Raw genomic sequence first — 26,224 nt, 5'->3', positions numbered from 1 at the left:
GCTATTCAACTTTTGAAATATTGTCATTTCCCAATTTTCTACATATAGATTATACCCATTATATGCCCTATGTCTGTTTTGAACTCACTTTTTATGCTTAATTATTTTGTTGATACCAACAGATCTTAGTTGACCACTGTCTTATAAGAGATGGAAGAATCGACTTGAAAACACTAAATAATTTTATTCCTGTTCCAGAGGTGGTATATTACCTTTACTATATCTCAGAGCAATTTAGCAAGAAAATCCAGCTGTGCTTTAGATTTGGTCTTTGGATAATCTGACAGGGGGGATGTGGTCCTTTTCCAGCATGAGGTAGGAAACAGGAGAAGAATTGGTGGGGTAGATCGAGGGAAGGGAGATTGAGGGAGGCCAACATGGTTGAAATACCTTGACAGTCTGATTTTACTTTTTTATTGACACCAAGACAACCATGTTTAAACAATCCACTTGGTCTAGTTCTTCATCTATAAAACGAGGAGGACGGAGGTGATCAGTAAAGCTTTCTCTAGGTCTCTCATTTTGGAAATCTATTGCTCTTTGAAATCTGGAACCAAAAACACCTTCTGAAATTAATTCTGATCATCGGCACTTATTTCTTCTGATCATAAAGAAATGACCACTCTACACCTAAACATCAGCATCTACAAGCGCAACAATATGCTCTGTGATCTGCCCAGGCTGGGTAACCTTTTTGCCCTAGACTGGCCTTGTTGGTGACCTTGGGGGATCCCAGTTACAGCTCTACTCTCCCCCATACTCCCTCCTTATGTTGACCTAGGGTGGCTTCCCTGCTTTATTCTCTTTGTCTCCAATAAAAAAAAACAGTTTTGCCTCCAAAGTTTACTTCTGTGGTGCAAGTTGGATATCCCTTCCACAGCTATGGATGTGGCTGAATCTTCTTTCTCCTCTAACCTAGTAGCAGCATACTACTACTGCTGCTGCCCCACTACTGTTCACAAGAGACTCCATGACTTCCAGAAGAAATCACTGCTATAAAATGGCTCACTCGTTCATAAGGAACTATGAGTTTATTTATATATACTTTATATCATAACAAATGTAAATTAATTTCAGGGCACAACTACCCCAGTTAGTATCTATATGGCTGCCTGTATAAAATTTCTCTTTCAAAATTCTCTAAACCATCTGGCATAAACTACTGTATTGTGACCTGTTAAAATAAGTAACAGCTGTGATAATCCCTCTCGATTTATGGCAAGCTATAAAGCTTTGCATATACTGGCAATGCATATAAAATAATAAATAAAACCATTATCATTCTGTGCTGTCTTGGTGGGAATTATGATGATTTAGCCAAAATGGAGCCCTATGGAATGCACCAGCAGAAAAGCAGAGGTTTTGCCCAATCTGGTCCCCTCTTGTACCCGAAGGCCAACCTCAATTCTTAGAGCTCCCAGAGATGTTTGAAAACCTTATCCAGTGTAAATGTATCCTTTCTGAGAGAACATTATTCTCATACATTGCTGCCCAACTTTTATTATTTCAAAGCCTTCTTTTTTGATGGTGGGTTTCCAAAATTCCTATTTCCAGACCATAAAGAAAAACTAGCTATGAACAACTTAAAAATGTGAAATAATTTGTCACACTGAAACTAAGAATTGTCTTGGAATTTTTAACTATAAGTTTATATTTGCAAACAGTGCCATGATCTCACATTCAAAAATATTATATCAAAGTTATCTCTCAAAGATATACAATACATAGAAAAATAAAACCTGGTATCTGGTAGGGAAAGGGACTGGGAAGCTTGATTCTGAGTAAAAGAGAGTTACTATACCTACTAAACATGAATTTCAAAAAATTGAGGAAGGAAGCTCACATGAAATGGCTCTTTGCTATGTGCTGGGCATTATACCATAATCTCAATAGCCCTATGCCTTAAGTACTATTATTCATATTTTATGGTAGAGAAAAATGGATGCTTCAAGAGGTTAAGTAACTTGCCCAAGGCAATCTGACTAACAAGTTGGGGAGACAGAGTTTGAACTCAGGTCTCTCTGATTCTAAGGTCCATGCTCTTCTCCTCGACCACACTGCTTTTTGGACAGCTGTTTGCATTCTTTTTCTGACATGACCCACATGATAGATAGTATTACATGGATCACTCATTGCCATGGCCATGGGCAATTCTCACCCCTTTTTCTCCCACTTACAGAATCTATTTGAATGCAAGTGAGAGTTACTTTATTAGTTGTGAAGAACTCCAAATTCATTTTAATTTATATATGAAAAATTTGCAAATAAGGCAGCTTGGATATTGTGGTAGATTTCAAAAATAGCTGCAGTAATTTTCAGTTCTTCACATCAAAGTATGACTTGATTTGGCCAATAGAATGTGGTAGAAGTGACACTGTAGATGTTCTAAGCCTTGGCCTCAAGAAGCCTTGCAGCTTCTACTTTTGCTGACCTTAGTACCTACCCATGCTTACTGCCAGTCTACAAAGGCTGTGCTAGCCTGTTGGGTGAGACACATGTGGCCAAGTTATCTCCTCGATCTAGCCCATAGCCTACTAACCACAAGACATGTGAATGGGGCCACTCTAGGTCATCTATCCTCGGCTGAGTGACTACAGACACATAAGCAAGCCCTATAGAGCTCAAGTGAGCCAACCCAGAACAGAAGAACCGCCCATTAAACTTTAAAGCCACTAAATATTGGGTGACTCGTTACATAGAAAATGCTAACTGATGAAGTTCTTTTAAATAAATTTCTAGTCATTCGTCAAAACAGATATTAATGGTTGAGAATTATTGATTTGAGCACAGATATCATAAACTAAAGCCTTCTTAAAAACAAAATAAATCCTTTTTGATGGCTTCAAATATTTCCATAGCTCAAAGTCTTCTCATCATCTCAATTATGCCCCATGAAAGTGCCAGTTCAGAGAGGCTTCCTATGGATAGCCTTCAGTCTCAGAAGCTCATCTCCCTCTTTCCAATCTTGGGCTTGTCAGGCTGATGTTGGGTCATGTGATTTATGGAAAAGAATCACTAAGGAGAGTTGCTTAGTGCCACCTTCAAGAGACAATCAGGGATGGAAGAGAAGTAGGGATGATGTGTTTAAAGACTATAAATGTCAATGTATAATTCCAGAAACCCTTCAGGGAAATAGGGAAGTAAAGCTGTGAAACAGGAACTACAATGCATAAGGACGTGGTGTCAGTTTTATTATATTCAACAAAGGCAATGTCTATCTTCTTAAGAAGAAAGGGCATCTAAAGACAAAGGTGGGAGAGAGGAAAGAGATGCCCACCTTCTCCTTCCCACATACTTGAGAAACTTATAAATGAGAACCCTCAAAAGTAAGAAAGGAATAATTACAAACTAAATTAGGGCCAAATGAACTATCAGGGAAAGGAAAAATTAATTGTTACAACTAAATACCTCTCAACCTTGACTGTATGTTGCAATTTCAACAAAGTGAAATCAACTCCAGCACTTTTAATCATGACATTAATTACTAACTTTATTTAATAGGAAAAAATCTTCAGCATTTGGAGTTCCCACCAGTTTTGACAAAAGCCATTTCTTTTGAAAAAATTCTGGTGAATAAGATATTAGTTGATTCTTTGGCTATCTTAGCATGAGGATACTTGGGCTTTTTTTTCTTCTCTTAGTTTTTCAGTAAATCTGGGAATCTTTGAACTTTGAATAATTTATTTTTTCTTTCTCTCAGTGCCCTCTAGTTATACAAAGACAAAAAAAATAATTACAGAGGCAGTATTTACCTCTGTATGTGCATTGCTTTTTCATCTGGTATTTACAGTGCTAAGTGAATGAATGAATTTTGTTCATTTTACTTCTTGGGAAAAAGTGTATGGAATGAAAGGGGGTCCCTTTTAGTTGCTCTGGCAAGGTTTTATAAGGAGCATATAAAGGAGAAGGAGAGAGAAAGAACCCTTTTTTGTAGTCCTGAGAAAATATGTTGGTTGGTATCCTAAACAATTTTACTATATTTGTGGTTAAACACATACTAATTATATTCTAGAAAAGAGGATGTTTTACTGAGAAACTTTATGAGCTAAAGAAAAACCCTCTCCATACCAGTGTTTACTGTTATTCCCAGTTCAGGCTCTGAACTTGCTTTCCAATAGCTTCTCCCAGAATGTGGCCAATATACTGGATTCGAGCTCTAGGCTGGGACCTCCATTAATTGCTTTCCAGATAGAATCAGAAATGAAGGTTCTAGATCTGAGTCAAAATAAAAATAGTATTATATGCCCAATTGGGAGGGAAGGCTTCTTTATTTAAGGATAGAATCAAGTTGAATAAGAGAAAGAGAAATGACCAGGTGAGGAAAATCAATGGTCCCTATGATGTACCAGAAATTACACTAGAGAAGTCAGGTAAAGAAATTTACCCTTCTTGTCAGAAGCCCTTTATGCATATTTTACCAGCTGGAGTATGAAATGGAGGAGAAATGAGACATGGTTTGGCCTGTTCTTGAAGGGTTTTGGTTCAGAGTAATTCATTTCTAAGAGAAGAAAGGGGAAGCAGTGGGAAGAATAAGTTCATAATAAATAGATCATGTGTTAGAAAGTTGCTTTGCACCTAGGTGCTCCTTTAATCATAAATATGCCTTAATAAACTTAAGATTTTTTTAAATTGATTTTTTTAATGGAGAGACAACAGATGGCTCAGGTGTTCATTTATTTATCTCGGAGAGGGAACAGCTTAGGATTATAGAGATGCAAATGTCAGTAGCATTTGTAAGAATGAATTTTTCCAGCTTCCTGGGAAGGTTATTACACTTTCAAGGTGGCCTGATGATGCTGGTAGAACCCTGGGAGACCCGAGGGAAGGATCAATCTGAGGTCTCCCTGTTCACTCCAGTGATTCTAGGGTGTCACTGTGTCTGCGGCTTTAGGCTTCCTTCCCCCTCCTGCAGGCTCTAGGTAGTAAGCTATATAAACCAAAGTTGCAGGATGTGGGGGTTTGATACAGTTTCCAGCATTAGAGTATTCCAAAGTTAATTTGTAAGTTTTTCTTTTTAATTCAGGACACATTTTCCCATGGCAAAAAAAGTTAAAAATGGCATTTAGTGTTTCTGGTTTGACCATTAAGGCTTACTTCCTCCACAATATTGTTGAGGAAATATGCATTTGTAATGCACAAGACTGGAAAACAATACTGGTATGTGTCATGGTAGTGAATAAATATTAACATAACTCAGTAAGATAGTTTTAAAAATTAATCTTAAATGCCAGTGCTCAATGAAATGCAAGAAAAAGTAGAGAAAGAAAAACTAGAGAAAGATCGCAAGTTGTAGAGATCTTGTGATTTACAACTGGAATATCTGTCTCTGAGGATTAATGACACTGGTTCTTCATTATGCGCATTATTATGGGAAAGATTTGCTAATTCCCCAAAATAATATTTTTGCGTATCCAAAATCCAATAGGCAATATTATAGCAGAAATTAAAGACCTAGTCCATACTCTAAAGGATCCCATAGAATCACCAACTAGAAAAACACTGTACTATACATGGTTTTCAGAGGGACTTATGCATATTCCTGAGATACACTATGTGGTATCTGGGGGTTCAGGAAACCATAGGATAAATGTGGGGAGATCTTCCTTGACCACTAGTTTTACTCAATAATTGTTTCCTGGGAGATTACTTTATATTAAATAATGTACAGAATAGTGCTAATTTTGTAGGAATTTCAGGATGATGTATATGATTACAAAGAAGTCTTGAGATGTACATACAGAAGGCTGTTTTGGGTCATACCCAACTCTACCCATCTTCATCTTCACCCTCTGGCTCAGATCCCCTTAGGGGTACCAGTTCATCCTCTGCTCTTAGAAACACTACTAAAATATAGGTATGCATGGCATATGGGCTATGGAAAGACATGTCTAAATCATCCTGGACGATTTCAGGAAAGGCTTCCCAAGGAAGATGATATTTAAGCCAGGGTTTCTAAACTGGCCAGGTGAAACGGGTCATAAAAGCATTCTAGAGAGAGAACAGTGAACATAGGAAGTGTGTGAGAAAGCACGGTGAGCAAATGTAAGGAATTTTACATGACTGAAACACCCAACTGATATAGAGAATTTCTTGTCAAAGAACAAGAAAGGATGCTGAGTCCAAGACTTCTCTGTTCTAACCAATAGGTGGTGCTGTTGGCCCAGGGCAGCTTGGTGACTATCCAGAGGAAGTGTCTTGGGGAAATTTGAGAAAGCAGATGGTGGTATGAGGATGGCCAAATATGGAAGGGAGACATTCAAAAATAAGTTTCTGTAACTCCGGGAAGAGCTGTAATCATATCTACTATTTGTAACTTTGGTCCCAAACTCTGAAATGAAGTATAATCCCTGCAAGTACCTTCACCAGGATGCCAAAGTTAAGAAATTAGAGGACAAACTATCTTCTTTCTCACCACTGAAAAATACCACCTCTTTATACTGAACAGCCAACATATCCAAGCAACAGTGTGGGATATTCTGCATTGTAATTTCTTGACCTGCCACAACCTCCAGCAATTGTTAATCCATCACCTTTTATGATCCCAGAAGACATTTACAACCCTCTCCTAGGAAATGAATATTTGAACAATATGTCATTGGTAAACAATGCTGGGTAATAAATATATCCGTTACAGGCAGTCAAGTTAATTAGCAAAAAGTTCTAGGATCATTATAGGAACTCAAAGGCCTTATTTACCCCCTTCTGTTTTCTCAAGACATAGGACACTATTGGTTCTGTCCCTTGTTTGATACCTCTTCTTAGTTCATAGTCTCATATTTTGGTGGGGGCCATCATCTCTGTTGATTGGTTTTTGCTCCTTCAAATAAAAATTTAGTTTCTTTCTACTTTGGATGAGTTAAACTGAGATTATAGCATAGGCCATATCACATCTTTTAACTGTTAATCTGTATAGTAACCTAAAGATGGCACCCCAGCATTTAGTTTAGGGTCATTATCTTCAACTCCTTGCAGTCAGTATAACCTGATGGTAAAAAGTACGAGTTTGGGAATCAGATAGAACTGGATCCCAGTCCTGGCTCTGCAACATTCATGCTGTAATCTTGGGCAAGTTATGTAAATACTCTAAGCCTCATTTTCTTCATCTGTGGACCAACCATAATTGTACAGTATCAACTATGACAGAGCAATTAGCATAGTCCTGCTGAGCACATAATAAGGGGTCATTAAATGACTTTTAATATTAACATCCTGGTTTTCCCCAACCACCAGGCCCAAATCTCCTTAGCCCCCAACATCAATGGACATGCCCCTCTCACACACATTGTATTGAGTATTTGTGATACAAAAGTACTTAGCCTTCTATTTTAACTCCCAAATTTTAGAAAAAAATGTTTCATTGCTTCTTTCCAGAAACACCTTTCCTTTGTGACCTGAATGAAACCACTGGAGGGTAAATAGATTAGAAAAAGAAAAAACCCTGAGTGAATATTTTTTGACATTGCTAAAATAAGATGTTGAAAACATCTTATTCAAGAGAAATGCTAACATAAGCTATTGGTTTTATATTTATACTTTCATTCAAATACCCACCCACTACTGAAATTATAAATGGGTATATAAGATGCTATATTAGAAAATGGAGTAAGGTTAAAAACATCTTTTGATATTTGGTTGAGTCTGCTTTCATTTGCCAGAGGTGAACTGATATTAACCAAAGTATGCCAAGATATGAAAGATGAGGATCAGCCTCAGAAAAATTGAGGTAATATTAGAGGGAAAAGGGTTTAAATTACCTGTGTCTGATAGCATCATTTCCCTATGAAGGACCCTGAAGGGTTTGCTCACACACTTCCAATTCCATTTCTTAATGATGATGATGATGATGATAATGATGATAACAGCAGCAAACATTTAGTCAGCTTTATCATGTGCCAAGCACTGTGCTTTGCACTTTATTTTCATTGCATTATTCAATCTTCACAACAAGCCTATAAAATTTTACAGAAGAAACTGCAGAGAGGTATAACCCCAGAAAGTTTCTCCTGACTAACAAATTCCTACCAGTTCATCAAAACCTAACTCAAATCTCACCTCTTTCAGGATGCTTCCATCCCTTTCCCTCTTTACCTCCTCCATCCTCCATTCACTTTTTCTTTGATCATTTTGAAACCTGTTGCTATTTTTAATAGACACACTTGGAGATGTAGTCACACACCAGTTTGGTTTGACTGCTCTTCCACTGAGTGCTGGTTGGGTCTCTGGATGTGGCTGCAATATCTTAAAGGTAGGGAGAGTCCTCAGTGTTGCCCTAAATATAGGGCAGGATATCATAAGATTCGTACCTACAGAATTTGATCTAGGCCTAGAAAGCTATTAAATTCATGAATTGGATTTTTGCCCTTTACCAAGTTTCGGATTTCATAGTTATTTTCTGCTTGATACTTTGGACAAAGGGCAGAGAAATGTCACTGTCCTACAGAGAGCTCCAGCCATAGAATGTTGTGGAACAGGAAAGGAAGTCATTTTTATCATTGAACTCAAAAGATTCCCCTCTTGTATGAATCAAGAGTGCATCTTATCTCCCAGTTATTTCTTCTGAGTCCATCAGTGGCTGGGCCTGCCACCCTCCTATAAAAGGAAAGTAGACAAAGAGAGGCAAAATGCAATTTGGCAGCAAAGAACATTTTTCCCCAGCAGAAAATGGAGTGACTTTTAGCTTATCTGCTGTCACCTTGTTAATGTGATCATTGGTCTTCAAAATAAAATCTCCTCTTCTTACCCATGATGTCTTTCATGAAAAAAAATTTAAAAAGTAAATGTCAAGAGGAGAGGGGCAGAAGGGGAAAAATAAAGGGCTAATTAATCAAGAGAATCTACAAATCAACTTCTTTCCAAGGAAAAGGGCTTGATACACAATTATCTTAATTCTCCCAGGTAGCCATTTTCCTTGCTTTCCAAGGTAGGTATGGAAAGTACTAGAAACCCGTGGCTCCTGTCATCACCCCTGGTTTTCAGAGCAGGAGCTACAGGTCTGTGTTAATTGTGATAAGTAATTTATCATTCATTTAAGCCAAGGGCTCTGTGGCTGTTGATGTGTGCCACTGGCCTGTTTTAAGGCACAGCCTTATTTTCAAATTAATCATCCAGATCTAACTTGGTGGTGAAGGTTTCCAGGGATAAAAACTGAGATGGAAGAGGGATCGTAGTTGTTAATGGCCAAATGCCATCTATGGCAAGCATAATCAAAAATCAAGGCAGTAAGAGAAGAGTGATTTACTCTATCTTGAAGAATAATCAAATTTTCCTCTTTGTTCCATTGTAGGGTAGGGCAAGAAAGGAGAAAAGAAAACATTCTTGGGAGGCCTGAGTTCTTCAAAGCTGAAAAAACGTTTGCATTTTTTCCCTCATTGGAGTTTGACACTTGACCTCTGGTTGCTGAAGAGCCACTACTGTGTTTCAGCTGTGAGAGGATAAAGCTGAGATTAATATCCTTCTGCATCTCCTTTCTGCCATTTCAGAAGTCAGTGGTTGTCACCATACACAAGGTCAATGACTTATAGCCACATGCAAGGCCAGCAGCCCTCAAGAAAGTGAAGTTTCTCAATATTCTCGCTGACGCAAAAAGAAGTATCCAGGATGGAGGGAGCCATGCTACCCAACAGAGTATTCAGAAGGAGGGGTGGGCTTTGGAAAAGACTAGAAGATTCTTCCTTGAACACAGACAAGTAACTTCTACCTAAATTTGCATACAGAAGGCTTGTGCAGGGTAGAGAGAGTGTAGACAGCAGTTTACAGTTACTTATAGCCTCCTGCAGACTTATCCCTTACTAATCTGACCATCTCCTCTACCTCACCATCCCCTAGATTGAGAGAAGGCAAGAATTAACCCAAGGCAAATAGGCTTAAATTTTCTGCAAAAATATTAGCTGCATGAAATATGTTTCTTTTTGGTTTTAGAGATCAGGTTCTTTCTTTCTTTCTTTCTTTCATTCATTCATTCATTCATTCATTCATTTCTTTTTTGTGTGTTGAAGTTCATCAGAGTGAGCTTTCTATCATGCCTTAAAAAATAAAACAGATTAGACAAAACAAAAAAAAAACCAAACCATAAACAAAAATCTACCTAAAACTCGATATACCTTCACTATTTTCCCTAACAGAGTAAGTTCAAAAGTCCCCTCCTCCATTGGCCTCACTTGGGTTGCCACGCCACCCCACAAGGGAGAGTTGGTCCCTCCTTCCTCTGGATAGGCTCTGAGGTACTGTATCCAGCCTTTCTGGTGCTCATGGGTAGTATTCTCCTGATTCAGAAGTCCTCAAGGGTAGAACTCTGTCTTACTCATATTTGATGCCCAGAGCCCAGCATCAAGATGCAGCTCGAAAAAGTTCATCTCCCCCAGTGCTCATCTCCTTCAAGGCCCATGGCAAGCAGTCAGGGCCCTACAGAGTGGGAAGTGACCTAGTTGGGTAGCCAGAAAAGAAACCAGGTCTGGAACAGAGCAGCTCAAATATTCTATTGGGGAACATTCCACAAGAGACAGAGACTAAGAAATTTTGGAGGAATTTCTCAATGGTGAGGTTTTTGTTGTGCTGAGTTTTTTCCTGGCTCGCCTCAGCATGCTCAATTCAGTGTAACATTTGGCTGCATGCCCTCCCCTAGGCACACTGTTGGTATTTTCATGTCCCATCTGCCAGTGCCTCTGGAGGACATTAGAATAAGTGGGTTGATTCAGAAAGGACACCCACTGTCCTGGCCCTCTGCCTAAGACATGCAAATGGAGAGCAGCTTTCCAGTCACAAAGCTTTTTGCCTGTGCCAAAGGCACATTATTTTAAATTTGATTATTTTCTGTATCTACTATGGATTGAGCAGCTACTAGATGCATTACCCTAAGTCCTTCACTTGAGTTCTTGCATTTCATCCTCATTTAAAGAATACACGAGGCAGACGTTACCATCTGCATTTTAGAAATGAGGACGTTGCAATCCTTTAACTTTCCCAAAGTCACAAAACTGATAAACGGTAGAATAAGGATTCAAATGTAGATCTGAAAGACACCAAAGCCCATTTTCCTCACATCATGCTGCCTCTCCAAAACCTAACTATCTAGAGGATGAAACCTACAACAATAAACCCACGTAGCAAACCGCTGGAAATTACCAAAGCTGTACTCTGAGGTAAATTTATAGCTCTTAATTCTTATATTTATTTTTTTAACTAAGCATTTGATTTAAGAATTTGAAAAAAATACAAGTTTAAAAATGGAAAACACCAATAAAATGGACCAAACAGACTTTGCCATAAGATGGTGGCAGCCTACACCTTGCTCTGAATGTGGCATTCCCAAGAATGAACTGAGGAACCTCAGCTAACATTTATACTGATATGAAAGTTTTGCTTCTGGGAAACATGGATGCCCAGAGATCTGGGCATAAACAATGGCAGTAGCTGTTGGGCCCCCTGGCCCCTGACTATGGGTTTGCATAAGGGTCTGGGCCCTGAGAGCTTGCCTGATCAGCTTAAGTGGTTCTCACACATGGTTCTCCTACCAGGCCACCCTTGAATGCTGCACAAAACAGGAGACTGAAGCTTAAGTCCCACGCTCCACTTTTCCTGAAGTCCAACCTATCCCTTTTGTGTCTAACCAGCTATAGTCTATCAGCTACAAGATCTAACATTGTGGGCATGTAGCTGTGCCTGCCTCCAGGATGGGGAAATTGGGCAGGGGCTGAGGAGGAAAGAAAGCAGAGAGTTTTATTTTTCCCTGAATTATTCCTATGCTTATAAGGAAATTGTATGAAACAATTGTTCTATGGCTTTAAATCTAGTAAATAAAACTCCTCTGAGACTCCAGTTTGAAAGATGGTGAAGATCAGAGTAACTACATTGTTTATGTACTAAACACACACCCAAAACTATAACATTTTTATAATGAAACCTGGTGTAATAAAATTTGTGTTGAGGCAAAAAGCAGTCATTTCCCCCCTCAGTTTTTATTGTGCTGAATGCAATATCTGCCAGGTCCTACTTGGAGGCATCTTTGATTAAGGGCCAAGTCTTCCCACTTGTGCAATGTCCAGAGTTGGTAGCGGTGAGGGGCATAACCTTGCTGACACTATGCCAGAAGATGGCCAAACTCATAAAGCGCCAGCAGCTCTGCAAAGCTTGAACCCTCTGTTATGTAGCCCTGCAACCTTCCCCATTGCTTCCTGGCCTGCCAGCCACCCCCATGCCTTAGATATCCAACTCTCCAAGGTAAACTGGGGCAAGCTGTTCTGAAGGCCTCCCTATCTTTCTCCTTGAGCTTAGACTGTAAACTTCTGGCAGGCACCTGAAGGGGCCTTATTTCTTTGGTCTTCCCTTCTATTACTTAGTCTTTCAGCTCTGACAAATACTACCTGGCTGTTGGACACTCTCCCCTGAATCTACTGATCCTTATGAAAATGTGTGGACTTAGATCCTTAATTGTCTCACTCGACTCCCTGAGAGAAGTTGGGGGAATGGAGTTCTGACTTCTTACCTAAGTCAGCGATTTTCAACCCTGGCTGGAATCCACCTGAGAAGGTTTTTTAAAAGTGTACAGATGCCTGGGTCTATCCCCAGAGATTCTGATTTAATTGGTCTGAGGTGTGGCCTGTACATCAAATAACAGTTATTCGTCCTATCCATATATGATATTAAGGATTTGGATCTGAACAACTTCACTCCCAAATTTGGAAACTGCAATCCCCTAAAGAAACTGACAAAGTTCAGTGGCACGCGCGAGAAGCTACCTGGTCCATAGGCATGTTTCCTTCCCCTTCTAAGGGATCTTGGGTAACAAAGCAGGCAGAAACCAGTGTCTCCCCATCACCATACCTGGAAAAGAAACTCAAAGGGTGTGTTCTGAGATGACAGGACAGAACAACACTTTCATTGAGCAGGGCTGCATACAACTGTATTGGGAGTGGTTAGACCAATGGGTGGCTCTTGGAGCATGGACGTGCCATGCATTGGTCTCCACAGAGACAGTGGAGGCACATGTGCAATAAGGTGGTTTAGCTGGAGCAAAGACAGCAGGGACCTCAGCACTCACACTGCCTACCCCTTACGTGCTCAACGTGACTATGGGAGGGGGTGGAGTCTATAGAAGAAATAGAAGAAAGGCACTATCCCTGACCTTCAGGAGCCTGAGTTAAAATGGAAGGATTAACCCAATAGAGGGCAAATATTGCAAAGAATTCAACACTTTTCAAACAAGGTTCGATTGTGTTGCAAACCTTCTGTGATAATGAAATATCACAAAGGAGGTTTAGAGGACTAAAGAAGTCAAGACCGGCCCCCAAATGAATTAAACCCATTTAAGATGGAACAGAAACTAGAAATTGGGAGACTTGGGTCTAGGGACTCACAGTTCAGGGCTATTTCGGGCCATGGGGTGATAAAGAAATCTCTCTGTGTGATCTCAGGGTGAGGGCAGTATACTGAGGAATTCCAAGAAGATGGGAGGGGGCGGAGTGCCAGAGGAGAAGAAAGGGAAGAGCAGGCAGGCCCAGTGCAAGCTGGTGCAGGACACAGGCCTGAGCCCACAGTGGCCTCCTCTCAGCAGCTTTGGGCACAGTAACTCCTACTTGGGCTACCCTCTAGGCCCTCTCAGAAGACATGTAAATGTCAGATTAGGAGAAGGAAGAAAGTCTTGTCCTCTCTGCCTTAAGTAGCCCAACACCTCAGAAGAAGCAAAGTTGCACACATGGCCAGCCAATATAAAGAACCCAAAGTCCTCAAAGTTTCACTGACCCCAAATGTCAAAGTCAACCTTGAAGGGTAGGCACAGCCTCTCTTGATCATGTCTGTTCTGTGAAAGGGATCACTTTCTTCAAAAAAACATACTTCCCAGTCCCCCCAGAATAGGAAGGGGGCAGCAGTGCAAGCCCCTCTTCATTAGGCCTGGCGCTCCCCCAACTTCCCTCCCCCTTTGTCTTGCTAGGAAATGCTGCAAACCCCAAATACCTGCATTCTTGGGCATGCAGCAGGCGAGAGGCATGCTTGGATTCCCGCTCTGCTTCTTAAGGACAGGCCTTTTCTTTTATCCAGAGCCCTCTCAGAGTCCCAGAGAGCTGAAAGCTGATCTGCTTAAGTCGGCTGCAGAGCAGGGGGGTAGGAGGGCGAGAGAGGGCAACCTTCTGCAAGGAGGGTGGCAGATTTTCACACAACATCTGTGCTGCCTCCGGGACTCCCCCCTGGAGGGGGAGATGGTCTCACCCAAGTGCTGGGCCAGCCACTAATCCCTCTGGGGTTCACTTGAATGGCAAATCAGGACTCCAGGGCAGCCTTAGCCACACCCTGTCTCCAGAGGAGGGGCTTAGCACTTTCCTTTTCCAGCCCTGGAAGAGTTTAGAATGCCGTGGTGCTTTTTTTTTTTTTACAGCCTAGCTGCTCCAACTGTAATAGGCCAGGGGGTCAGCCATCACCAGGGAGTTTGTTAGAAATGCAGACTCTCGGGCCACTCCAGCTTGAGAAGCTCTGCCAAGTGCCACGTGGCTATGGAAACCATGAACACGCTGCCAGAGACAGGAAGCTGGGCAAATACTAAAACCCAGGGAGCCACAGCAGGATCTATGCCAACTGTCCAGTCATGAGAAGGAATACATCCCATTCCATCACCCCATGGCTGTCCCACGTTGCTACCCATTCTTCTCAGCAGGTGGGGGCTGGTTCACTTGGTTGTGAAATTTTAGGTCAGTGTGAGGGTGAACTGTTCAACAGGTCTGCAAATATTTGTACACACACTGAAAGGAAGGGGAGGGGTAACACAATTGGAGTTTGCTCTTTGCAGATTGCAAATCAATTTCTGATCCCCTTTGACCCCTAACATACACACCACCTGTATCAACATGTTAGACTCTGGCAATGTTAATAACAACAGTGGTCGTACATGGCAAGAATTCTCAAGCTCCTTCACAAACATCAACTATCCTGGAGCCTATTCAGATCGTCCTCTTGGCAAGAAAGGGAGGATTTAGGGACTTCTATAGCTTTGCTCTAATAGCCTTTATGTCATCATGGCACATGCTTCACCTCCCACCTGAACTGAGCAACTGAATCCATATACAAAAGCTGAAAGGGTGGAAAGAAGGAAAGAAGAGAAACTAATGGCAAGTCAGAGAAGAGCTTTTGTTTCGCAGTCCAGAGAGAACATAGAAATAATAGTGAGGTAGATGGACTTTCTTTCTTCTCAGATAGTCGCCAGGTCTCTGTTGATGGCATCAACTCCTTGCATTGGAAGCCTCTGCTCCTTAATTATGTGTAGCAAGAGCCAGAATGGGTGACTTCATTTATGAAGAGGAGCTGGATGGCACTGAGGTTCTGGAATGCATTAAGACAGCCCAAATCAAAAGAAAGTCTGGCTGGATCCTCGGGGAGGTGACTCAGACAGAATCTTCAGCCTTCTAAGCATCTGTTAGTGGCATCAGTGGATGGCATGGCCATTGCCTAAAATACTGTACATTGCAGTGCTCCTGCCTAACATTCCCCTCCTATTAGCAGAGTGCCAGGGCCCTGCCTGAGGGAAGAAATCAAAGGGCTGGAGAGAAGGTGGAGGGAAAGCCAGCCAACAATAAAGACAGAGGGGAGAGAAAGCAAAGAGGGTGGCCCTGGGCTTTACTGAGATTTGTGTGGGCTCTTAAAAGCAATTATGGTGGGCTTTTGAGTAGAAAACCAAGCTAAAACAGTATTTAAAAATCTTTTTGGGATCCCTAGTCTTGCCTCAAACAACAATCACTCATAAAAAGACTCTCATGAATGGAAGGAAATGATGCCATTGTTTTATTTTCTATGGGAAGTCGTAATAGTTTTTAAAAGGTTAATCTCCTTCTTAGTCCTGTTTTTTCCCTTCCAGTGACCCCAAGCTGAAAAGGAAAAATATTTGCACTTAGTGTTTAAAAACCACAGTGAATTAGCTTTTGTTGTTCATGGCAAGGCCACTATTTAGCTGCCCAGAATCAAACCAGATGTCAGGAAAGAAAGAAGGCTCCGCATCCTGTGAACTTGCCTTTCACCTTTGCAGAAGGGCTGAGGGGAAGGCTGGGCTGAGAAAACAAAATGGAGAGAGTCTGGTGGTCAACAAATCTGATGTGTGGTTTTGATGCAACCACTGATTAGCTCTTTGTGGGGTGCTGTCTGCATGACTAAAGAGTAACAGCTCTGGGACCCTGAATGCATAATGCCTCTTAACTTCCAGAAGTTTCTTCTGTGGACACTAGGCCAGCAGCACTATCCCCATATGTGGCAGAAACCGAAGCAAGCAATAAAGAAGGATGGAAAAGAGAATAAGGAAACAGAAAAAAAAAACACAAAAAAGAGGTCAGCAGGACTTACTGGAATACTAAATGTATAAGGCAAAAAAAAAAAATTTAAAGAAAGAAAAGAACCCCTAAAAGAAAAAAATATATATTTTTTCTTTCTGTAGCCTTCCAGGAGAGTATGAGGAGTAGATTATTATTCAGTATTATTTTTCTTTAGCACACCACCCACTACAACTCACAGCTCAAATTAGGAAGAAAAAAAAAAGTTCCTATGGGGCCTAGTCTATTTCCCACTGTTTCCTAAATCGAGCAACATAAGAAAGCAGGAGGTCCTCTCTACACTGAGATGCTTTTTTGTCCACTCAACCAATATTTACTAGGCTCCTCCCTACTCTAGTAAGATATTTGAGTGATACCAGAAGGCCTTGGGTACTATTCCTGCCCATGAGAAGTTCATGGCCTATTGAGTAAGATAGACATGTTCAGAACAACGATGATAATTAATAACGATAGGCACTATGTTTTCAGAATGTAATTACGTGTCCATGACTGTGCTTTCTGTATAGAACATTATCCTTGAAATAACTCCGTGCAATAAGCTTTATTATTCCCATTTTACGAATGAGGAAACTGAGACCCAGAAAGTTTGAGGAACTTGACTATGATCACACAGCTATTAAGCTAACGGAGATTTTGTTTTTATCACTGATGAAGCTCAAGTGCCTAGAATAGTACCTGGCACATAGCAGGTGCTCAAATAAGTATTTACTGAATGAAGAAAGTAACTGGGGGCACAGGAAAGGGCTTTCTGGAGCATGGGGGTGGTAGGTTAACACTTCTGAACATGACTAGGAAGCATTAATTGAATTCTAAGTTTGGTCAAATATCCCATTTTGGAAAGCTTCATAAGAACTCAATGCCTCAAAAGAATCTCCCTTTTCCCACCCAAACAGATCTTTACACTTCAGAACACACACACAAAAATGTAAAGATACGATTTGCTTAAAAAGTTCTAAGAGTCAGCATGGTATGCTGAACTTCAAGAAATTTTGCCAAGAACTGTGGATTCTTTTACTTAAATCTCTGCTTCTTAGTGTCTTTGACAGATTGTGTGGTTTGTTCCTGAACTTGATCAATAAATGTTTCTTAAAAGGTCTAAGGAAGGAAATAAAGATGATGAACTAGAGTGAGTGGTTCCCATTGGTTAAAGGACTGGCTGCATTAAAATGACCAAGAATCCACTTAGATAAACTATAGTTATCTCAGTCCTCACTGTAGACCTACTGAATCAGGATCTTTGGATGTAGGGCCTTGGAAGCTGTGTTTATTAAGCTTCCCATGTAATTCTGATGTGTATTCAGGTTTGGGATTATTCTCAAATGCCCAACCCCCCCCCCTCGCCAACCCCAACTCTCTCTTAGGTCAGGTTCCTTAGAAGTAAAATCTAAGATGGGGATTCTTGTTCAACTGATGTATGGGTAGGGGGGCTGCTCTCAGTAGAAGGGGCATGAGGAAAGCAGGAAGCAGCAGGGGAAGGTGCTAAGTAAAGATATGGCCTCAGCTGGAGATTTGGTTCAGCCTGATCCCACAGGGAGCTCTGGAGTATAAATTGCACCACAGAGCCAGTCTCACCTTGAAGCAAGATGGTTGGTGGGGCTAGCATTTGGCAGATAGCAACTCTCTGGGGAAGGGGCAGCCAACACCAGCAGCAGCTGGAGGAGGGGTACATCTGCTGGTAAAGGAGTTATAGGCAGGGCACCAACAGCATCCACTACCATCTAACCTGTAGGGCTGTAGTGGAGTCAGCCTCGGTATTTTTCTGGCTTTGCCTTCCACTGAAGTCTTAATATCTACACTTGCTTTGCTGACTTGGCCTAAGTTTACTTTTTACAGAAGGGTCTTGGAGAAGAGTTTAACTTACAGGGAGCTTTCAGAATCCTATATGGTCCTTTCAGTGACCAGGGCCACTGAGCTGGCACACCAGATTACCAATACATCTGCCAGGGTTATCATTGGCACAGTAAATTATGCTAGGAGTTGACCCAAACTCAGAGTCCAAGAACCATTCTCATGAGTTTCAGCCATACTCACTCATATGCTCCATAACAAGTGACTCAGAGAATCTGGCTGCCTGGCAGTCCCCATACCTTTCCTCTTCTCCCTTGACAAATCAAGATGCAGGCCACTGAACTTCCTTTGGCTCATTCTCAATGACTCCTAAATAGGTCAAATCACTTTGGAGACTGGCCAAAAGCTAATTTCGTATTCATCACTGACCTGTTTTATTCCTCTGGCATTTCAGGAAAAAGTCGAGTGAAGGCCTTTTCTCCCTGTTTATCTAAGTCCCCATCCCCTGGAGCGAAATTTGCAGCCCAGGCCACTGTGATTTATTCAGACCTACTGCTACTTGGATTGCTATGCAAGCCAGCTTGCCACCCATCTGCTGGATTCCTCTACATATGTGCACATATATGGAAAAGTAAAGGCTCAGCAGGCCTGGCTGGAGCTGCCTTACCCCACAGCTGTTCCAGCCCCCACCAGGCTTAATGCCAGGGTCTTTTAAAGCAGTCTTTAACACATGGTCAAGAAATGGGGAGCATCAATGATAAAGCACACCCCAGTATCCCATCTGTCAGTTGCTTTTCATAAGGAGCTAAGCTAAGTACAGTTTATATAGCACTCCATCTCCTTATAGAGCCCCACAGCAGGTCAGTCTCTGCTCTCTGAAGGAAGTGCCACCATTTTGTTTTTTATATCAGAGCAAATACCCAAGAAAGGAAGCAGAAAAGGGATTGAGAGTGTTAAACAAAGGAAACAATATGCTTTCCTTTTGTGGTTTATTCAAATCCAAGAGGAAGCTTAACACTTCCAATCAGTCAAAGTCTGGAGGTAAAAAATAAAAAATCCAGGCCTGGTTCAACTGTCTTTCCATAAGTTGCTCTGTGGCGATGCCTTTACTTAATTGCAAGATGTCAATCCCCTTTCTGTCTCACCCCAGATTTCATCATTTGTTTTGTTTTGAGACATTTAGTTGTTGTTTTTCCTTTTTCTTCATACACTGAGAAATATGTGCATATGAGTCTGAGTGGCAATCTGGTCCTACCATAAGAACAGACGTTGTGATACTTAATCAGGTTCTCCTCACTCTTCCCACTAAATCCGAGGTTGTCATGTAATGGAAATTTCCTCGTGGTAATAATATAATAATGATAAAATAAATATTCTATTCATTCAACAGTTATTTATTGAGCACCTACTATGTGTCAGACATTGTTTTAAATGCTATGTGTGTGCTAGTTTAGTTAATTCATACAATTCTATGAGGTAGATAGTAGTTTATATCCATTTTACAGATCAGCAAACTGAGGTACAGAGAGGTTACATAGTTTGCCCAACGCATTGGAGGTGGTAAATGGTACAGCCTGAGCTCCAAACCACTATGGTATGTTACCCCAATAATATAGGTTAAGGAGCTTATTATCCTGACACAGAAAGCAGACTATCTCCCATCATTTACATCCTAATCCCAACTCAATAATAAGGCAAGACAAGGATTGAAATCCCAGCTACCCACAAGAAATACCTGTCACTTGCTTTGCTGAGTGTTTCACGAGGAACATTCATTGCACATGAAGGTGTGTATGTGTGTGTGTGAGAGATAGAGTGAGAGAGAGAGAGAGAGAGAGAGCGTGCACGAGCGAGCATGCATGGGTGACTACATATATCCTCTTATGTAATGCTTTTCCTTGAGCCTAGAAAAGGGGTTCCCATTCATAATAAAATTGAAAACAAGACCCTAATCTTTCCACTTTGGATGGCTTCCCACTGTTATTTCCGTAATATGAGATGGGAAGGGCACTAACATATCTTTCTGGCAAGGCTGGGAACCCTTACCCTGAACCTGAGCTGCCCCTCAGTACTAGAACCTTCCACCTGGCAGGGGCTGAAGTTTTGGCAAGAACAATTACTAAGTACCTGGATCACCACAGGGAGTCCAAAGATAAATTCATACAAATGCAGATGTTTTGGGAAAAGGAGCCAGAGTCTTTTGAGCTACAGGTAGGGCCCCCAAGTTCCCCACTAGGGGTTTTTGCCCCCCAGGCTGGCACTCCCTCTTTCTCTCTCCAACCCCTTTGCCTTATTGAAACAAAACTTACTGATATAATCTTATTGAGACAACTCCCTTGCCTTGCTGATACAAAACATCTTACTTTGACCCTTTCTAGCACCAAAGTGAAAACACCTGATCATAGTTAAGTGTTCGCCTTTTCTAGGATATTTGTATTTTAATGGCAATTACAAGTCTAATGCTAAAAGGATAAACCTGGAATGACAGAACTAGAGATCAGTCATCAGGTGGAAGAGAATTTGGTCATGGAAGGGGAGGAGAAATCATTGGGCTTTCTATAGCTCTAGAACAACCTAACACTTCACTTAAGATTTCTTGACGATCCTAGTAAAAACAAAACTACATTTTACTCAGAAAAGAGATATAACATTAATATGGTCTTATGAAGAAGACCATTCAGGAACAGAGAAACAGAATTAGATAATCTCCAAGGTCTCTAATAGTTCTAATACTTTAACTTTTCATCTTTTGATGACTCTGGCTCCTTTAATGTGAGTGCTAAAGAAAAGCCTTGGCTTCCCCAAATCAGAACATATTCAAGATGGTGGCCTGTTTGCTGTGTTAGTTATATAATTCCTGACTGTGAGAGTTGAGTGTATTAACTGAAAGGCATTTTGTATCTAGCCAGTATCATGTGGTTATGGCTCTTCTGACACTGTGCAATGTGGACCCGAAGAGAGAAAATTTAGGGTACCCAGTTCAATGAGGAGCCCAAGAAAATCTCAGTCTTTATATGTCATTTAGTGTGAAATCATTTCAACAAGAATGATGCCAACCTTCACTGAGCTCCTGAGGATTTAAATTAAGTTTATTTAGTTTGGCTACCTCAGATAAAGAAATTTCAGAAGTTTCTAGTTCCTTTTAGATTTATTTAAATGACATCAACGAACTCAGATGCAGGATTCTTGAATGAGTGCAACATTAAGAGAGTGGATATGATGGAATGATAAGACTGACTAAAAGCTTAAACAGTCAACTTGGGGAAGGGAGAACACTTAAAGAATATAAAAGACATTTTCTCAATTGCCTACTCAATGACAAGAACCAAACACTTCGTCATCCACAAAATTTCCAGTAATGAGACCAAATGGTTAGACTTGGAATTCTATTCTTTTTTGGGGGGGAGTACAAGTAAGAGATTCCTCAATGTGTAAAGTGGAGTAGCTTTTCATTTCCCTAAATTTGAAATGGTTTGAATATGATGTATTTCACAAAAAGAACAAAGTCTTTAATGCCATACGAACTTTCTTTGGCTCTCTCCTTTGAAACTTATTTAATGACTTTTGCCGCCTTTGAGTTATAAGATGCTAACTTCAGTGCTACATCTTTACCCTGAGTATTTTTGGCCTGGCATTTCATTCCATTGCTTCTTTTTACCTTTTGGAAAGCATACCAATGAATGGAGACAGGAAGACTGAAGGTAAGAAAAACTGCCTTATCTTTTTGACACTTGTTGATGTGGAGTCAATCACTAAGAACTTAGCAAACTTTCCAGTGATTGTTCCCAATAAGCACACCAGCCTGGTCAAAGTCCTTCATGATGTCATCTCATTTAAGTTACTACTATGTCCAATCAGAGAGAGGTCCATTCCAAGGCTGGTTGGGGAGCAGTAGTATATTTTGTAGCTATTTCAGTAACAATGTGAGACTGTTCTATGTACATGAAAACATCAAATGAGAAAGTCCTAGAAGCCAAGCCGAAAGGAAACCTGACATTGCTAACTGTGCCTGCAGAGTGATTCTCCCACTCCCAGCTCTCTGTCAAACATTCTAATCAGCCTATGAAGAAACCCACTGTGGTGCAAGTTTTCTAGAAAAACCAGAGAATAATTAACTTTTCCAAGTCAAGCTTTTAAGTACCAAAGAAACAATGGCTAAGGAAAGCAGAGGATAAAGTTTAGATCTGCTCTGTGCAATATGATAGCCACTAGCCATATGTGGCTATAGAGCACTAGAAATATGGCTAGTGTGAATGAGGAATTGAATCTTTTATTTCACTTAATTTAATTAATTTGAATACTGATACTCCATGTAGTTATTGGAAAAACTTGAATATGTGAATCTACTTTTTCAACTTTTGTGGAATTTTATGAAATCTAAAAACAAATCAAATATTTCTGATAAAAAGTTAGTATCTGAATTGAAATGTACTATAAGTGAAAATACACACTAGATTTTGAATACTTAATATGAAAAAGAATATAAAATATGTCAATATTTTATATGACTTGATATTTGTGATTTTATTTTTGTTGATTTTATATACTGAAAAGATATTTTATAAATATTGGGTTAAATAAAACATTATTATAATTAATTTCACTTGTTTCTTTTTCAGTTTTTTAAGTGGCTACTAAAAAATTTTAAATTACATAAAGGACTCTCATATTTATAATGGACATCATTGGCTTCTAATGAACAAAATCAAATCATTTCAAATCGATGTTTTCATAAGTAAGGATTGTGTTAAGAAGAAAATATCAGTTTTCATTGAGCTAAGAAGTGAATTAACTCATGGTGGTTTGGAGTCAGTTAGCAAAACTCCCCATTGAGTGTATCGGCTTGGGGGTACCTGTTCACTGGAGGTTTCCATGCTAAAGCTGGTTGGGGTGTTCTACAGCAGTGGTTCTCCAATTTTGCTCAAGGGATCCCTGGGGGTTCCTGAGAGTCTTTCAGGAAATCTGCAAAGTCAAAACCATTATCATAATGATACTAAGACATTCTTTGCCTTTTCCACTGTCATTCTTTCCTGAGTGAGATGTGATACCATACCAGCTTGAATTCAGAAGCAGGTATGAGTATCCAGAAAAAAATAACAGAATGCCTCTTTTCACTAACATTTGTTTTGAAGAATAGATTTTTTTATAATATATTTTTATATAAGAAAAATATATTTTATATAAGAAATATATATTTTTCTTATAACTTATAAACATGTTATATATATTAGAGTAGGTACTTATTGTTAATTTCAAAATAAATTACCAAGTAAATCTTTTTACTTCTCAGTGTTAATTCCTAGTTTGATAAACATTGATGTAACTCACACAAACTAAAGCTCTTTGGGGTCCTCCATAATTTTTAAGAGTATAAGGGTGTCCTGTGATCCAAAACTTGGAGAACTGCTGTTCTAGAAGGGCTTGGTAGCAGATGCTGTTGATGACCTGCCCCATAGCTCCTTGCCTGCCTCAGAGCCCTTTGCAGCTGCAGTGGACAGTTTCCCACCTCAAACACCAAGATTTCTCTGTTGTTCTGTCTGAGGGCTTGCTCTCATGCTGCAGGACTATCAGTGAAACTCCAAAATTAAAAACAACCAAATGGCAATTAACAATAGACTGGATAGGTAAGTTCTGGTGCTTTTACACCATGGAATGCTTGCTACACAGCAACAAGAACAAACAAGTCACTGCTACATGCAACAATGTGGGTGAATCTTACAGATATGATGTTGAATAAAAGAAGCCAGAGACCAAAGGTTGTATGATTCCATCTTTATAAAGTTAAAAGTCAGGCAAATCTAATATGGCATTAGGAATCAAGATAGTAATTGCCTTTGGGGAGGAAGAAGAGCCTGTGGGCAATTCTGGGAGCTGATAACATTCTAGGCCTTGACCTACCTGGTGGGTACAAGGGTATGTTACTTCTTAATAATTCATTGATCTGTATGATTTGAGCACTTGTCCATATGTACATTAGACATCACTCAAGGAAAAAGAATCAAGTATTAATTATCGTTTTTACACTATGACCTGCTAGGCACAGGAGAGCCACTGCTTATGGTTTCTGCCTTTACTTCAGTTCTCATGAGAGGGAAATAATGGTAGAAGATTTAATTTGAGGTAGGCAATTTGGGATGGGTTGTTTGGCTTGGACAGTACAATGACTTGTTTTTAATTTACTTTGAATACCTTTATTTACTTAGAATGCACATGGCATCTCAGTCTCCACTGTTCCTTATTATACTACAGTGGCTTTGTTCCACATTTAAGCTACCTTCCTGACCCTGCTGGCACTTGAGTTTGAGGCCTACAATATAAATAATGATTCCAGAAGTGACTTGAGCTATTGTGCAATGGAGATACAACTCATTGCACTGACAATAATGGCCAATGGTGCAGCTAGAAACGGGGTGTTGGCATGAGAAAGAAAAGCATGGAAAGTAGAAATGAGCCAGATTGTGTGCTATCTTCCCAAGGGCCCTATGAGGGAGATGGTGAGGAGACAGACTGACAGGCCAGGATCTATGATGAGGGCACCGCTGTCTAGGGGATATGAATGTAATCTTACCAGTAGGTCCTGGGACAATTCTCTATTCAAGAAATTGCTGTTGGCATCCCCATCACTTCCAACACCTGAGTTTTCTGCATCCAGTCATTTAATGGGCCTCTGGAGGTGGGGAGACGGTAAAGACCTTTCAGAAGACCTAGTACCTTAGCTTCCACCTTAATCAGGAATACAATCTGCCTCCTAGCTTCACCTCAGCTCTACCCTCCAACCCTTTCACACACAGAGATATATGTACATGAAAGGTGAGGAAAGCCTGGGCTTCAGCTCCAATAACCACAAGGAAGGGTGGGAAATGTAGTGTGCCCAGGAAAAAGAGAAGAACATGGACATTCGTTAACAGTGGCTGCCTCTGTCTCATGCTAATCCTTTTCTTCCTGCCTGGAGAGCCAACAACACTTGACAGAGGTTATTTAGGAAGCCACTGAGATGCCCCTCTTTGCTCATTGAAACTCACATGTAGTTCTCCCACAAGCCTTGCCTCTAGTTCCAATGTCATAGACTCCTAGACCTCTCAGACTTTTACTGAATCTGGAGGCCTAACTGCTTGGCCAGCTACATTACAATATCTATCGTATTCTACATTTGCCAGGATCCTTGTTCTGGGTCCTGATGGCTAGGCCACCATCACTGCTGAGTAGAATCACAACCCATCTCTGGCCATAGCCTGTTTACCCAGTAGACGCCAAAAGTCTAGGGGCTATCGACTTAGGCCTGCCTCAAGGCAGGGATGGATGCTGCCTCAGGCCTGTGCACATATCCCATCATGAAGTGAGATGACAGCTGCCCAAAGTTCTAGAATATGATTTTGTTTGGAGGTCCTGACCCCTGTCTTTGCTGGAGGAGGTAACTTTGCTTCAAGAACACCATGAACAGTTGGTAGACTGTCTTTATAACAGACAGACCTATTTTCTCTCTTAAGCCACTCACAAATGTTTGCCTAAGTACTAGTCTCATAAGCACATGTTGGCATTTAGGGATCCCTCAATTGGGGATGGATAATTATCTACTGGAAACTGCTTACCAATGGCTTCAAAGCTAAGGTACATTCTCTTCTTGTATGTCCAAGACTTTGAAATCTCCCCTGCCATCAATAAATAAAATTTTGGAAGCAACAGGAGGAGTTGAATTAGGCCAGTGGAATAGTACATCCTCACACCTACACTGGAGTCTTAGCAATTCAGACGTGCTCAGTCAGATGGTCAAGGTTTGAAACTGAAACAAAGCAGGAGGTTTGTATATGTTTTTAATTGAAGCTGAACAGCTGCAGCCCACCCAGCCTCCACAGGGACTTGCACAAAAGTACAGAAGTTATTCTCTCTCAGGAATTGATGGCTATTATATCAGCTCCTACTGCCAATTCAGGAAGATGTCACTCACTTCACCCCGAGGTCTGAGACAACTTACAATTAGATGAGGAAAAGGAGGCCTGGACTATGCAGCTAGCAAACAGCAGAGCTCAGACATAAATCAAGATTTGCACACAGACTCCAGTATCACCTTCCTCATCAGTAGTGTTCAGGGCATGAACTATCATTTTTTGGAGACTCATTCCTTAGAGCTGCAG

General features: G+C 40.6%; 1 protein-coding gene across 2 annotated transcripts in view; it reads right to left on the bottom strand.

Moving 5' to 3' along the window:
* The window catches only part of NHS (NHS actin remodeling regulator), a 331,581-nt gene that overhangs the window by 79,925 nt on the left and 225,432 nt on the right, over positions 1–26,224 (bottom strand). The window contains exon 1 of one of the 2 annotated variants that reach the window (XM_016154081.2): positions 13,951–22,467. The exons of the other annotated variant lie outside the window; for it this stretch is intronic. Within the exon in view, the coding sequence (XP_016009567.2) occupies positions 13,951–13,984 (34 nt within the window). The 5' untranslated portion in view covers positions 13,985–22,467. Of the gene's footprint in view, positions 1–13,950; positions 22,468–26,224 lie in introns of those variants that run through there. 2 annotated transcript variants of the gene reach the window in all.

This window comes from Rousettus aegyptiacus, unplaced genomic scaffold (assembly GCF_014176215.1).
Source record: "Rousettus aegyptiacus isolate mRouAeg1 unplaced genomic scaffold, mRouAeg1.p scaffold_m13_p_9, whole genome shotgun sequence".
Lineage (NCBI taxonomy): Eukaryota > Metazoa > Chordata > Mammalia > Chiroptera > Pteropodidae > Rousettus > Rousettus aegyptiacus.
The sequence above is the reverse complement of the archived record's forward strand: the minus strand, read 5'-3'. Positions and strand labels throughout refer to the sequence as shown.